The following is a 14185-nucleotide window of genomic DNA, read 5'->3' as shown; positions in this document are numbered from 1 at the left end:
TTTGCTGAGTTCAAAGAAGTTATGCCTTTTCCTCCATGTGATGGACTTTTGTATCTCGAGGGCTATGGATGTGTGAAAGAGAAGGTGAATGACTGCAGAGAGCCTTGAGATCCTCCATGAGCTGTGGAGGTGCCCGGAAGCTTCCTCTTGCTCTCAAGTCCCCTTCTCTTTGGCTTCTTGCTCTTCTCATTGCTTTATTTCCTTCCTTTGGCTCTTGGACCTCTCTATGACACAGGCTCTGGAAATTGGTCATCCTGTTCACACACTCTGACACCCCACTCACCACCATCATCAGCCTCACACTGCCTCTTTCCATCCCCAAACAGAATCAGGATCTTCTTCCTGGAAGAAGCTGGAGGAGGATGGGTCTTTCTTCTCTTCTGGGAAGCACTCTCCTTCCATACCCTTTTCCCCCATTTTTGAAAAGCAGAACAGACTAAGACCCAGCTGTGGGGGTTGTCTGCGATTTGGGGCAAGAGCCTCAGACCCTGTGGGAGGAGGCCAAGTGGGGGTGGGGAGGTGGACCAGCTCCTCTGCATCTGTGCCCTGTGGCAGCAGGCCAGGCTGGGGAGTGAAGCTCTGCCTGCGGCTCTCCCAGGAAAATGTGATTTCCCTTGAGTGAAGCGGACTGTGCAGTGTGGAAATTGGCTCTTTTCTGAGCGAGCAGTTGCTGTGGCTTTGGAGTTGGGGCGGGCTGGGGCCTGCAGGAGGCCCCTGGAGTGAGCCGGGAGCAGCCATGTGCTGAGAACTCATTAGGGATAAATCAAACTAGTAACAGCATGAAGCCAGCACCCTCCCCCTCAGCATACGGTCCCTCCCCACCCCCCTCTGAGACCTCCCACTCCCTCTCTTCCTCCACAGTGGTCCTCTCCCATCCAGCTCCCTCTTGCCTTCTCCCCAGCCAGGATATCTTCCCCACAGCCAAAACAACTTACCCTGCAGCTCCAAGAACCCACACATATACATACATACACATCCATGTACTCTTGTATGCACGTATCTCTGCCCAAACTCCAGAAGCTGACATTAAATTAAAAATATGTTCATTTAATAATATAGCTATTTTGTTTGCTTTATATTTGTTTCCTTTCAGTGGTATAGGGCTTGTCATAGCCCAGTTCTTGCTAGATGCACAGATAGGGAACTCCCATTACAGTCCCCCACCTAGGTTCTATATGATCTACAACCCACTTCTTCATCCTTGCACAATCTTTTCCTGGGTTTGGGGGTGTCCCACAGTAGAAACTCGTAGGCACAAAATATCAACTCTCCCACCTATGAATTCCTGGGGAGTTGAGAACACCAGAAGATTTCCTGTAGCAGAAAAGAAATTGTCCACAAAATGGATGAACTTGGTTAGAAAGGAAACTAACTCATTTCTCACAGAAGGAGAAAGGAAGAGAGAAAGAATTGGTGGAGGGGGAGGCAGAGAAGCAAAGGGAGGGCCAAGGACTGGGCCACTAATCCAGGGCTGCCCTGCCACTAGATTGTGGGTATCATTAGAACCTGTTAGCTATTGTTACAATGATGATAAGGATCCTGGTAATCACAGTTGCCATGTGTGGTAAGTCCTGCACCCCAACTGAAAGTGGCTAATGGATGCTGCTAGAGGAACCCAGGCCTGAAGTATAGAGCTGCAGCTTCTGATCCATCCCACTGGTGACTCAAAGAGTGTCCATCTGGCTTACCCCAGAATGATGTTCTGCTTTCACTTCTGATGCCATAGTTACAGGGCCAGTGAAAACCATGGAGAAGTTTTCCTAACCCTGAACAGGGTTAGGAGTTGTTAGTTATGAAGTCCCTTTCTCCCAATTTTCCAGGCAAAATCCCCTATTTGGAATCTGATCCCTGTTTGAAGTATGGGTGGAGTTTTGCTTCCCTACCTGTTCAGATGGGCAGAGGTTCTGGCTCAAATATGTGAAACTATAGACAGGTTTCTAAAGGATCTCAGGATGGGGCAGAAGTTGTTGGGTCTGATGAAAGGTAAGTGCAGCGTTGGCCTGTTCCCCAGCCTCCCTCAGCCCAGGAGACAACCAGACACAGCGGGGAGCCAAGTCAAGCAGGAAGCAAACTCATTTATTAACAGAGAGCAGCCCTTTTTAAAGCCAAAAAGGTGCGGTGGCATGGCAGGAAGAGGAACCAATCACTGTCAAGGTCACACCCTATCATGCACCTAAGCTTCCACGGGCTGGTTACATACTGAATGTAAGGCAAATTGGGCTCTGCCCACTCTACTCTCTCTCAGAGCCATCTTTGCTGACCATGTGCTCTACAGTAAATCAGGCTCTGCCCACTCAACTCCCTCTCAGCACCATCTTTGCTGCACATGTGCTCTGCAAGAAGTGAGGGAGGGAAGAAGGAGGGACATAGACAGAGATATAAGGATTTTGCTTCATCCTCACATTAACTAACTGGTCCATTCATTCTTCCATGAACTAACCTACTATGGGCAATTCTCTTTTGTAGGTACCTAGGAGAAACAAAATAAATCCAATTGGAACGTTCCTCCTACCCTCTCCATCACAAAAAAAGAACAAACCTCTCAGAGCTTAGATATGAGATGTTTGCAACCATAGAGCAATGTGGAAAATTGGTGAAGATCATAAGAAAGATATAAAATACAGACAATATTTGCAAAATCCCTTATGGGCTTCCCAGGATTTTCTCTGGCATTGCTGTCTTCTCCTATAAGCAGCTGCTATAGACTTCACTAATAAGCTCTATATTTCAGGCCCAGCAGCCTGGCCTGTCTCTCTCTTAAGGGGCTACTCCTTAGCCTTCCTGTGTGTCTATGCCCATTCCATCCACTGTCACTAGATTCACCGCTGCTTAGCTCATTGAACAGAAAAATCTGGCACCTGTACCTCTTAGCCTGCCTCTTTGTTCCCATACCCTGGTAGGGAAGCAGGAGATAAGTGCTCAAAGTCTTGAACCAACCACAGGCTTCCCCTCCCTACACAAACTGGGTGGTTTGTTCCTCTTCTTACCTTGATACCTATTGCACCCAGGATGGGGCAAACCCAGACTCTGACCAAGGTCAGCTGAACCAGAGGAAAAGAGAGAGGAGACTCAGCAGAGTGAGAAATGACAGGTACAGAAAAGGTGGTAGCTGTCTGGAGCTGGGAAGGTGATATCATCTGGCTGTGAGTTCAAGAACTCTTGGGATTGGCAACTAGTCTTCATTTCATGACCCTCCTATTCACCCCATGTGTCTTTCCTCAGGGCTCTACTTGGAGCATGGAGGGAAGGGTATTTAGGGGCTCAAACGCAAAAACTGTGAGTGAGTTTCACATCCCAAATGCCCTGGGAAAGAAGGGAGTGGGAGGAAGGGAGTGGGGGCAAGAGTCTTCTCCCAGCAGTCAGACAGTGTGTGTGTGTGTGTGTGTGTGTGTGTGTGTGTGTGTGTGTGTGTGTGTGTGTGTGTGTGTGTGTGTGTGTGTGTGTGTAGGGGGTGGGGAGAGAGACCCAGACCCAGGTCAAGGCTCAGGACCTATCTGAGCACGTGGGCTGCTAAGGAGGAGCTGAGGCGGGGGAGGGGAGGGCGGGGAGGTGAATAAATAATAGGAAATAAAACTTCATGAAGCAGAAAATAAAAGGCAGATTATACAGATGTGGCAATTTGAAGGATCATTGCTTCTGTCCTCTTTTTAACTGCTGCATCTGGAGTTTTGAAGCGGTTTATCCTCTCCCTCCCTCTGCCAGGTCCCTGGCTGGCTAGAGACCCTCATGGGGCCAAAGCGTGCATGGGGACAGCATCTTGAACACCTCTGTCCACAGCATTTCTTAGCATCATGTGCAGGTGCCCAAGCAAACTCATAAAGCTGGGGTAGTGGGTAAAAGGGTAGGAGGGGTGTCTGAGGTGATGCTTCTCACCAGGTGCGGATGTGGCTATGGCTATTACAGGGTTTGGGACAGGCAAGGGACAATGGGATGAGCATGGATGGTCAGAAATTGGAGGATCACATGAGGAAGGAATTCCTGGCAAGAGGGGTTTGAAGGACTGTCGGTTAAAGAGGGCCTCTGTGGCTTTTTTCTTTCTTCATCAAAATTCATTTGTTAAGCCTCAGTTTGACACTGTGCCAGGTGCAATATAAACAGACATGGTCCCTGCCCTTAAGGAATTTCTAGTTTAAGACACACACAGTGGCATTTTGTTTATTTTATTTTAAATATTAATGTATTCTCACTTTGTTCAAGGGAGGATTTGTGACAGCTCATAGGAAATGCATGCAATAAATTAATAAGATACAAATAAAAAAGAAAGCACCAAGACAACAGAATAGTCCCTATGGTAGGTAGGAAAAGCTCTAAGAGGTAGAAAAGATAGTCTGGAAATTGGCCTTAAATCTCATGGTGGTCTAGTGAAAAGGCCATCACGGCCATGTACTTGGCTCTTGCTCATGTGAAAACGGTGTTCTGGCTCCCAAAGGAAAGCAGCACTTTTGCTAACCCTTGGCTTTAAGGGAAATCATTTTTTTTTTATTTTTTTGTCAGTCATGGGGTTTGAACTCTGGGCCTGAGCACTGTCCCTCAGCCCTTCAGCTCAAGGCTAGCGCTCTACCAGTTGAGCTACAGTGCCACTTCCCATTTTCTAGTGGTTTATTGGAGAGAAGAGTTTCATGGACTTTCGTGCCCGGGCTGGCTTTGAACCATGATCCTCAGATCTCAGCCTCCTGAGTAGCTAGGATTACAGGCGTAAGCCACCAGCACCCGGCTGGGAAATCATTATTTTTAATCATTATATTTAAGTAGTATGAAAGGGCTTCACCATGTCAGTTTATGAGTACAATGCCTCTTGATAAATGTCATCTCTTTTTGTCATTCGCCCCCATCTCTCCCAACCCCACCCATCCTTTCAATTTTCCTAGTTGTATTTTTACACACACATATATATATACATTGAATATTATGACTGCATTATCCTACCCTTTCTCTCTTTATTTGTCTATAATCCCTCCCCTTAACTTTAACTCCCCCTCCCACCTCAAGTAACAGCTTCCTGGTATTCACTTTGTTAGACTGTAAGTTAGTTCTTCAAAGGAGTTAAACCACTGGAATTTTTCACCTGACTGTGATAAAGGTGACTAACTGTGGATTATCCCATAAAGACACTACAGCTAACTCCAGCTTTCCTGGAGTCATCTCATGCAGTGCGAAGCAGGCAAAATCAAGAGGCAGTCACTTCCAAGTTCTGCCGAACAAGAGCATTGGGCTCCTCACCCTTCTGCCCTCGCTTCAGCATTGTGTTTGAGGTGGGGAAAGGGGGAGGGGACTGTTTGCTAGGGATAGAAAAGTGGCAGATCTAAGTTATGGCAGACATGAGCCATGAGGGCAACTGTTTCCATAATAATGCCCTGATTTGGGGCTGGGAAGGTGGCTCAGTGGTAGAGTGCTTGCCTTGCATGCATGAGGCCCTGGGTTTGATTCCTCAGCACCACATAAGCAGAAAATAAAAAGCCGGAAGTGGCGCTGTGACTCAAGTGGTAGACTGCTAGCCTTGAACTGAAGAGCTGAGGGACAGTGCCCAGGCCTGGAGTTCAGGCTCCACGACCGGACCCAAAAAATAAAAAAATAAAAAAATAATAATAATGCCCTGATTTCCCACTTAAATGTTTCTTCCCATAATGTCCTATATTCCCACTCAGCCTATGAAAAGAGCTATGATGGTGCATTCACAAGCTATCAGAAAATCAGTGCACAGCCCAGAAAAGGAGTTATAGGAGGAGCCCCCATATTGTAAGAATTGCCCTCTAAGAAGACTGCAATGGCCCCCCAGCTCTGGGACCTCTCTCCTCAGTCTGCTTTCCCTTTCAATAACCTTCTGTTTTACTATACTTCACAACTGCTCTGCCTCTTAATTCTTTACCAGCAGTAGGAATGGACCCATACCTCTAGATCACATCAGGTCTTTTATCCCGGTGGGGTTTGAACCACAAATTTAGCACATGACCAGAAGTCATATGCTTGAGTTTTACATGACCAGAGTCTCAGAGGCAAAACTAATGCCAATCTTAGTCCAACTCAAAGCCAAAAAGTGAGTTCATATGGGCAGAAGGGCTGAAAGATAAGCACAAGACTGCTCTGCAAATCCTGAATGAGGAAGAAGTCTTGTCTCTGTCCATTTACTTCTCCCAATCCAGTGACTCATCACAGATAGGTGCAGAGAGATCAAAAAGCTGAAGCTTCTAACCTTGTACCAAAGGTGAACACTGGGTTGAATGTCCTTAGGGGTTCTGGTAAGTTATCTTTCAAAGTAATGCAGAAAGCACCACAGATTCATTCAAAAAAATAGGAAGTCAAGAGAGGATGAGTCTGGGGACACAACACTCAGCTGTCTTACAGGTAACAGGTAACACCTGTTCAGAACCTTACAGTTCCAGAGAGATTTATAGAAGCACCATATCTTGCAGACAGTCACAACTCAGGTCTGAAATTCAGATTGGAGCTAAATGTTTCCTTTTTGAAAAGTGCTCCCTGAAGCTGTCCTGAAAGGCCCTCAGTGAACCCAGCCAAGAAAGACTTCAGAGGCTGCACCTACGAAGAAATGAATTTAGGGTTTAGGAGGAGCAAGAGAGATAAATAAAGGAAAGACAAAAAAAATTAAGAAAGGAGAGGTAGTTGGGCACTGTAATCCTAGTACTAGTAATCCTAGTTACTCAGGAGGCTGATATCTGAGGATCGCAATTCAAAGCCAGCTCAGGCAGGAAAGAGACTCTTATCTCCAATTAACTACCAGAAAACTGGAAATGGTGCTGTGGCTCAAGTGGTAGAGCACTTGCCTTGAGTGAAGAGCTCAGGGACAGTACCCAGACCCAGAGTTCAAGCCCACAACCAACAACAAAGAAGAAAGGAGGAGGAGGAGGAGGAGGAGGAGGAGGAGGAGGAGGAGGAGGAGGAGGAGGAGGAGGAGGAGCAGGAGGAGGAGGAGGAGGAGGAGGAGGAGGAGGAGGAGGAGGAGAAAGAAAAGAAAGGAAAGAAGTGAGGAAGAAGACCTGGAGATTTGGGGTGGGGATGGTAGTCTTGAGATGCCATTCTTTGGCCCTGCTCTTGGAAGGTTTATGCTCTCGGGAGCAGAGAGAAACACACACACGCACACACACACACGCACATACACATGCGCATGTGCACGCGTGCACACGCAGGCAGGCAGGCAGAGAGAGCAAGAGAGAAATAGAGAGAGAAGAAGGAAGGAGGTAAGGAAAGGAGAGGAGATTTGGGGATGCAGAAAGTCACGGGAGGAGATCACTCAAAGTAAACTTCACAGAGGAAGTGACATCTGGGTATTAGTTGGTTTTCACCTATTTTCCATTCTTCCTAACCTGACAGTATAAAAAACCACAGTTTCTCATAGATGGTGCAAGTTCCTTGTTCTTTGGGTGGTATTGGCCATACTCCTGCCATCTTCTAAGGTGGAATTCATATTCCACCTGGACTTTATTAATGCGATTGGCTCAGATATTGGCATATGCCCCAAGACAGATAACTCAAGGAATCTCTGGGTCTGAATTGAAATTGCCAAAAGCGTATATTATCTGTCTCCTAGATTTGCACCAAGAAAGATCTTGGGAGTTACTGTGGCCATCTTGGTACCATGAAGAGTGCTTCTGAGTTTAAATTTGGAATGGAATCCCAGAAATTCAGAAAACAATGAGGGGGCTGGGAAGGTGGCTCAGTGGTAGAGTGCTTGCCTTGCATGCCTGAGGCCCTGGAAGTGGCGCTGTGGCTCAAGTGGTAGAGTGCTAGCCTTGAGCTTTAGAGCTGAGGGACAGCACCTAGGCCCAGAGTTCAGGCCCCATGACTGGACCCCCCCCCAAAAAAAAGAAAAGAATGAGGTACATACTGAACTTTACTTGCGTTCCTAATATGGATTCAGATTATCCAGTTACTGAAAATAATCAATGTCCTTTCCTGCTGGGGCCATCTGAGCTGAAATTTGTAACTGCAACCTCCAAACAGAGAGAAAGCCAAATGCAAAAATCTACTCAAAATAGGATGGCTTGTTTAAAGCAAGACCTAAATCAGAACCTAGAGAAGAAAGGGTGGTAATATGTGAGTTGGCCCAGCAAAGCTATGTGCTAATAGTTAACTTTCCAGGACTTTCTTCTGTGCCAAGCATTGTTCTGAGGTGTTTACGTGCACACTCTTCTTCTTCTTGAGGCTGTGTGTGGTAAGCAGTGTTATTATACTCATTTTGTAGAGAAGCAAACAGAAGTGTGAGAAGCTCGGTAACAGGCCTGAGGTCAGACAACTAAAACATGTGCATGTGGAAACCAACTCAAAACAGCCCAAACCTAGGCTAGACAAAAAGGATAGGTTAGTCTAGGCCTCCATTCAGGGTCAGATGGGTAACATGGCCAAGGAAAGCCAATAGTTACTTGGAAGTAAGGGGAGATGAGGATTGGAGAAATAGTGGACTAAAGGTCATTGGTGCTCCTTGAGGATGGCATTTCAGGGAGAGGTAGAGTGGAAACCCATTCGTAAGATGTGAATTGGAGCCAGGTAGAAATAAGGGTAGGTAAGGAAGAAACAGTGAGGAATAGCCATTTTGTAAGGCACCACAGAGATGAGGAGCATAGGTCTCAGCCAGGAAGAAACAGGGTTTAATGAAGGTTTTGATTTTTCCTTTTCCTAAGGTTGGTGATACTAGAAATTATTTTCTAGGCACAGGCAAGATAATGGGAGGGTAGGCTCAAAGACTCCTAATAGGCCCCCTGAGGGAGAGAGGTCCAGGGTAGGCTGGAGAGAGCACCGTGTGAAGTTAGGGGGACAGTCAGCTACAAATGTGCACTTCTTCCTTTGGGAAAGAGAAGAGTCAGGGAGCAGATGTCAGATGTCAAGAGTACAAACATCCAGAAAAGCTGGAGGCAAAGGGTGAAGGTATTGGCAAAGGAAGGAGAAGAGAAGCCATTAGGAAGACAGTGGCCAAACAAGAAACACTTAAATACCTGTGAGCGTTCATGTGGGTAGGGCAGGAGGGCCAAGCAAAAGGAACAGGTAGGTTATCCTAGGGCTGTTCTTGACCTTGTTCCTGGCTGATCCAAGTTATTGTTCCTTTTAAGTTTCCCTTCTAAGTTTTTTTTTAAGATTTTGAAATATTTTTAATTTAAATAAAGTTGTAAAATAATATACCTCATTTCTTGGCCATAGTTTGACTCTATCCATTACCCTTATTTATCTAATCCTGTCAGAAATTCCTAGATAGTCTCCCCAAGTCCTAAGTTTGTCACTTCTCTGTCTGCAATTGCAGAGACTCTGGGCCCCCAAAGGAGAGAGTTCAGGCCTTAAGCTATACTGATCATATATCTTTTGAGATGTTTAGAAAACAACAAATGCACCCTCCACAGAAAGCCATCTGAAAAAAGACCAACAGAGACCAGGAGACCAGGAGAGTGTTCCTTGGAGCACTCAAGAAATCAGGCTCCACAGATGGAAAAGAGCCAAACTTGAGCCCACTTATGGAACCTGGGTTAATCACCAGACCCTCTCCTCAAAGGACCAACCTAGTGCACAAGTGGGAAAAGATAGTAGGAGGAAACAAGGTCAGACATAGGCTTCAGTGGCCTGATCAGTTCCACCCTTAGAATTGGGACTGAAAATTGACACAGCTTTCACTTTCCTGGTCACTAAGAACAATGCAGAGACCTCTTGCTCTCAGAAGGATGTCAGCATCCCACAGCTTTTCTTGGGACAGGTTTCACAGACAGGAGAAGCCCTGGCCTGGAGTATTATTGGTTTGGGGAAGAGAAAGGTTTTTAAGGGTACAGACTTTCTGCTACTTAGCACAGCTCTGCAACCACAAATCTGAGCAGTTAGGGAAATGCATGCCCACCCCCAAGTGGCCATATGTTAGAACTGCAACTCAACAAACCAGTCTACCTTCCTAGATTCTTCTGGCTTAAGTGAAAGGTGAAGTGGCCAGGCACTGTTAACTGTGAAACCAGGCAGTCACAATCTCTTGGATTCAAACATTGCTCATACATCACCTTTACAATAAAAAAAGAAAAATAAATAAAAGAAACATCACACACACCTCTACTTTTGATTCTGGTGATAGGAATAAGGTCATATGTTCAATAAGGTTGAAGAACACACTAAATGTTGCGCAATTTACAAGCATCAGCTCTGGACTGTGTCATGTCCATCTGATGCTAAGTTTCCACCTCAACAAAATGAGACAAATTCTTGTGTGGTTGTTAAATACTACTTACACTTCTTATCCAAGGAGATTTAAATATCTACCCACTCTGGCCTGAGTCAGAATCCCTGGTTAGGAGGAAGGAACGTGGGATTTATTTTTTGGTGTGCTTCCCCAGCAAGATAAAATGTACCTCTATAGTGGCAGCTGGGGACAATGGACAAGATTGCTAATTTACAGAGTCAGAAATGTGTTTAATTCATTTTGGATTCCCTAGTACTGGCCAAAATAAAGTGTCTTAAAGTACATATGGAATGAATAAATGAATGAAGTGGGTGAAAATGTTTCTGAGGCCCCTTACAGCATTGGTAGCCTATAATTCTACCATATACATGATCACCCAGACACAGAACATTCTACATACATACATAGACATGCTGCCACTGGGAGGTAAAGAGGGATGTGGCCTGCCACACTGCAGGTAGCCCCATCTGTCTGACTCTCTCTCCCTCCCTCACACACAAATGTACACTTCTTTCTTTGGTGGTTTGTATTTATTGAACACTCATTGGATTCATGGCCAGAAATTTGGCCACACTTACCCCAGCCATCTGGCCCCCAAGGGCCAGTCCATTTTGTAAACCAGTCCTGGTTACAAGCATCATCAGAGGGGAGGGGGATGGCCTGAGAGGAAGGCAGGAGAGGCAGTGAATCAGCCAGAAAGCAGTGGACAGGCAACAGAGGCCTCCACTTGGCAGACAGCCTACTTGCACACTTGGCTGAACAGAGACAATGGTGGCTGCTCTCACCAGCCCAGCCTCCTTTCCATAGGCAGATCCTGAGGCCCTAAGTTTCCAAAACCTCCTCTAGAGAACAAGCTCTGCTGGGAGGCAGCCATAGTGCAGGACAAAGGCATTTCCCAGGGCAGGGCAGCAAAGAACTAAGAGTTGACTCAGAGGCAGAAAAGGGGTCCTGGCACCCCTGAGGAATGCAGTTTTAAGGGCTGTAGAAGAAGGGGTGTATGGAGGAGACTCTTAAGCGTAGCTGAGGATCCTGGACTCCAACCTCAATCTATCCCTCACATACTACACTCAATTGTGGCTCCTGCTAGGCATCCCCCAAGAGAACCATCACCATCTCTCTCTTTGCTAGAGGCCTGCACCAAGAGAACCACTATCCCTGTTCTGGGAAACAAAGGCTCCTTTTTCTCCAGAGCTCCATGGACTCCATCAGCTCCTGGCTCACACCACTGACATGCTGCACAGTTGATGGGCAATTGTCCATCAGGCTCTCTCATCTTCCCCAGTGCATGAATGTCTGTGGAGGAAAAGGGACTAGCAGAGGAAAAGGCTCGGAGCCCCAGGACCCCCCTGAGCCCTTTAAATCCGTCCAAGTTCCTTCCAGAAGGATGTCCCCTCAGTAGGAAGGGCCTAAACAACCCTGTTCCCTGGGCTATAGGCACTAGTTGCTATCTCCCAAGACTCTTCTCTGTTCTCCTGGGGCATCTACTGGCAGATCACCTCGTTATCAGGGTGAAACAGACCTCAAGACTATGGCATTCCTGGTTAGAGTTTCCCAAACCCTTTCCCAAAAGCTAATAGGAAATGAGGCTGTTCTGGGTTCTGGGTGAAAGAGAAGCCATGAGATGAACTTTGGGAGTGGAGCAGAGTCCTCATTTGGCTTCCCTGTTCTCTCAAGAGTAGTCAGGAGACAGAGAAGAAAATGATATTGGGGTGGGAGGATAAAAGCAGGTACAGTAGTCTTCAGGAAGTTCCAGAGCTAGACAACAGAGAAATGAACATTGTCCTTCTGCAGACAAGAGGTGTCTCATCCCTCACCCAGTGGAAAAATAGGCTACTTTTCAGGGGTTCATCCCAGATTCACCCCAGAGCAGAGGCTAGTGTCTCTGATGTGCCATGGCTTCACAGCTGATTGCGGTTCCGCTTGGGGATGATCTTCCGGTAAGTTCTGCGCTCTGAGATATTGCGCTTCACTTTGGCTGTGGTAGGGGCTTCATCCTGGTGCAGGGATGGGCTTGAGTGGGACTTCTTAAGGCTGGGCTTAGGTGTCCAAGTGCCTCCAGCTTCCTTCCCCAGCTGCTCTTCCCACAGGGCCAGGTCTCCAGAAGGGCAATGCAGACGGGCCACCAGCAGCTGCACATATGTCTCATAGCGGGTTTTCTGTAACAAATAGGTAGGCCCACTTTATAAGTACCATTCTAACTCTAGGTGAAGAAGAGGCTGGAGGGTGAGAGGCAGATCTCAGTGTCTGAAGCTATGAGAAAATACTACACCAACGGAGTTCACAGTGCTTAAGTAACTAGATTTCAGAGCACACTTCTGATAATATGATTTAAAGGCATGCTCTACTAATATCAGCCCAGTCTGGCTGTTCTGATATTAACTAATACCTGTAACTAACATCTTGAGATCATGTTGCAACTCCAAGACACAGTGTGCCTGGGATCAGTACAGCCCTACATTCAAGCAGCTCACATCTGGAGCTGAATAGCACTTTAACAACTGGCATCTGTACAACATGATGCTAAGTGCCCTCATCTGCTTAATCCTCCAGGGGCCTCTGTAACTAGCAGTGATAGGATCCCCAGATCGACAAGTGATTCTCCATTCTTAGTCCCACTGGATACTCATCCCAGCCCCGGGAGGACAGCTGGATACAAATCACATCTCTAATTCATGGAAAAGGAAGTGTGGCCAAGCAGGGGAGTGAGTGGTATAGGGTCTGTGCTGAAGGTCCCAGCTGGGAAGTAGTTGAATCCTTTTATCTGTGGCCTCTGAGAAGCAGGGTGGTCTCTGTTGTTGCCATGTAAACAACCAATAAGCCAAAAGGGCTGGGCAGGGATGATGAAAACAACCCAGGAAGGAGGTAAGCTTCATGGAAGCCAGGAAGGCACAGGCAGAAGGTGATGGTGACATCTTCTTCCCAGCCTTGGCCTCTGGATGGCCTCTAACACTCGTGACCCTTGATGCTGGCACAAAGTGTCAGCCTCCTGTAATGAAGCCTAACTGGAATGTGTGAATGGGAGGGAGGAGGGGCAGATTAGAAAAATGCATTTTGGAATCAGCTAGAGAGCTAATAAAGGTATACCTTGGTTGAGATCATATGTCACTGGAGGAGCAGATAAACTTATCAGAGAAATATATCTCAATTTCCCTAAATAAATAAATCAATGAGCTGTCTCAGAGATTCCTTATAAATAATAATATCCACTTCAAAGTTGTTAATTAAATGAGCTAGTCCATGCAAGTAAAAAAGCCCTATTGGTAGGTAGCTATAGTCTAGTTTTTTGTCTTCAATTTAGGAATAGTCAAATACACTGCTGCGGGCGAGGGTGGGGAAGGGGAGGGCTGCTCCAGAGACAGAAAGTGAAGGGGCCACTCCTTTTGTGCGGGCCGGCTGGAAGTGTGCAGGTGTAAGCACAGATCTCCAGCGCAGGGTGGAAGGAGCTAGGGCGGGATGGAGGCAGCCAGGCCAGGGTGGCGGCGGGTCGGGAGGCCAGGAGGAATGTCCTGACAGCAGAGGGCAGCAGCTCACCTCGTACTCCAGGTACTCCTTCCGCAAGCGGTACTCCTCCAGCTCGCGGCTACGGCCCCGCCCGTCTGGTAAGTTTCTCTGCAGATCCAGGAGGTCGTCCGAGGCCGCGTCCAGGCAGTTCTCGTGGGAGCGATGCTGTTCCTCCTAGGAGGTGGGGGTGGGGGGGAGGATGCTGTCCTAAATCCTTCTCCCTACTCCTCGGCTTTCGCACTCTCTGCGCCCAGGTGTGCCATCCTATTCCTGGCTTCCGTGAACAGGAGTGCAGCTCCCCCAGCTTTCTTGACCCAGGAGCTCAGCCCCTCCCCTTCAAGTCCCCTCCCCTTGGGCACTTATCGCGGAGGCCATACCAGGGAGCTCTGGGCCGGGCTGACCGGCAGGATAGGCCTCACGAATCGGCGCTGGGAGCCCACCGCTGCCGGGAAGGGCGGGGAGGAGTGCATGGCTGCGGCCAGGTTGATACGGGAAATCCAGGAAGCCATTTCCTTGGCAGTGCTG

At 47.4% G+C, this 14185-nt stretch overlaps 1 protein-coding gene across 3 annotated transcripts in view; it reads right to left on the bottom strand.

Annotated features, from left to right (window-relative positions):
- Positions 1 to 10667: 10667 nt before the first annotated feature.
- The window catches only part of Psd4 (pleckstrin and Sec7 domain containing 4), a 36767-nt gene continuing 33249 nt past the window's right edge, over positions 10668 to 14185 (bottom strand). For all 3 annotated transcript variants that reach the window (XM_070013283.1, XM_070013284.1, XM_070013282.1), the window contains exons 15-17: positions 14038 to 14182; positions 13691 to 13834; positions 10668 to 12315 (exon numbers count right to left, since the gene is read on the bottom strand). In XM_070013283.1, the coding sequence (XP_069869384.1) occupies positions 12058 to 12315; positions 13691 to 13834; positions 14038 to 14182 (547 nt within the window). In that variant the 3' untranslated portion in view covers positions 10668 to 12057. The remainder of the gene's footprint in view (positions 12316 to 13690; positions 13835 to 14037; positions 14183 to 14185) is intronic.

Source organism: Dipodomys merriami, unplaced genomic scaffold (assembly GCF_024711535.1).
Source record: "Dipodomys merriami isolate MVZ:Mamm:240054 unplaced genomic scaffold, mDipMer1.0.p SCAF_90, whole genome shotgun sequence".
Taxonomy (NCBI): domain Eukaryota; kingdom Metazoa; phylum Chordata; class Mammalia; order Rodentia; family Heteromyidae; genus Dipodomys; species Dipodomys merriami.
The sequence above is the reverse complement of the archived record's forward strand: the minus strand, read 5'-3'. Positions and strand labels throughout refer to the sequence as shown.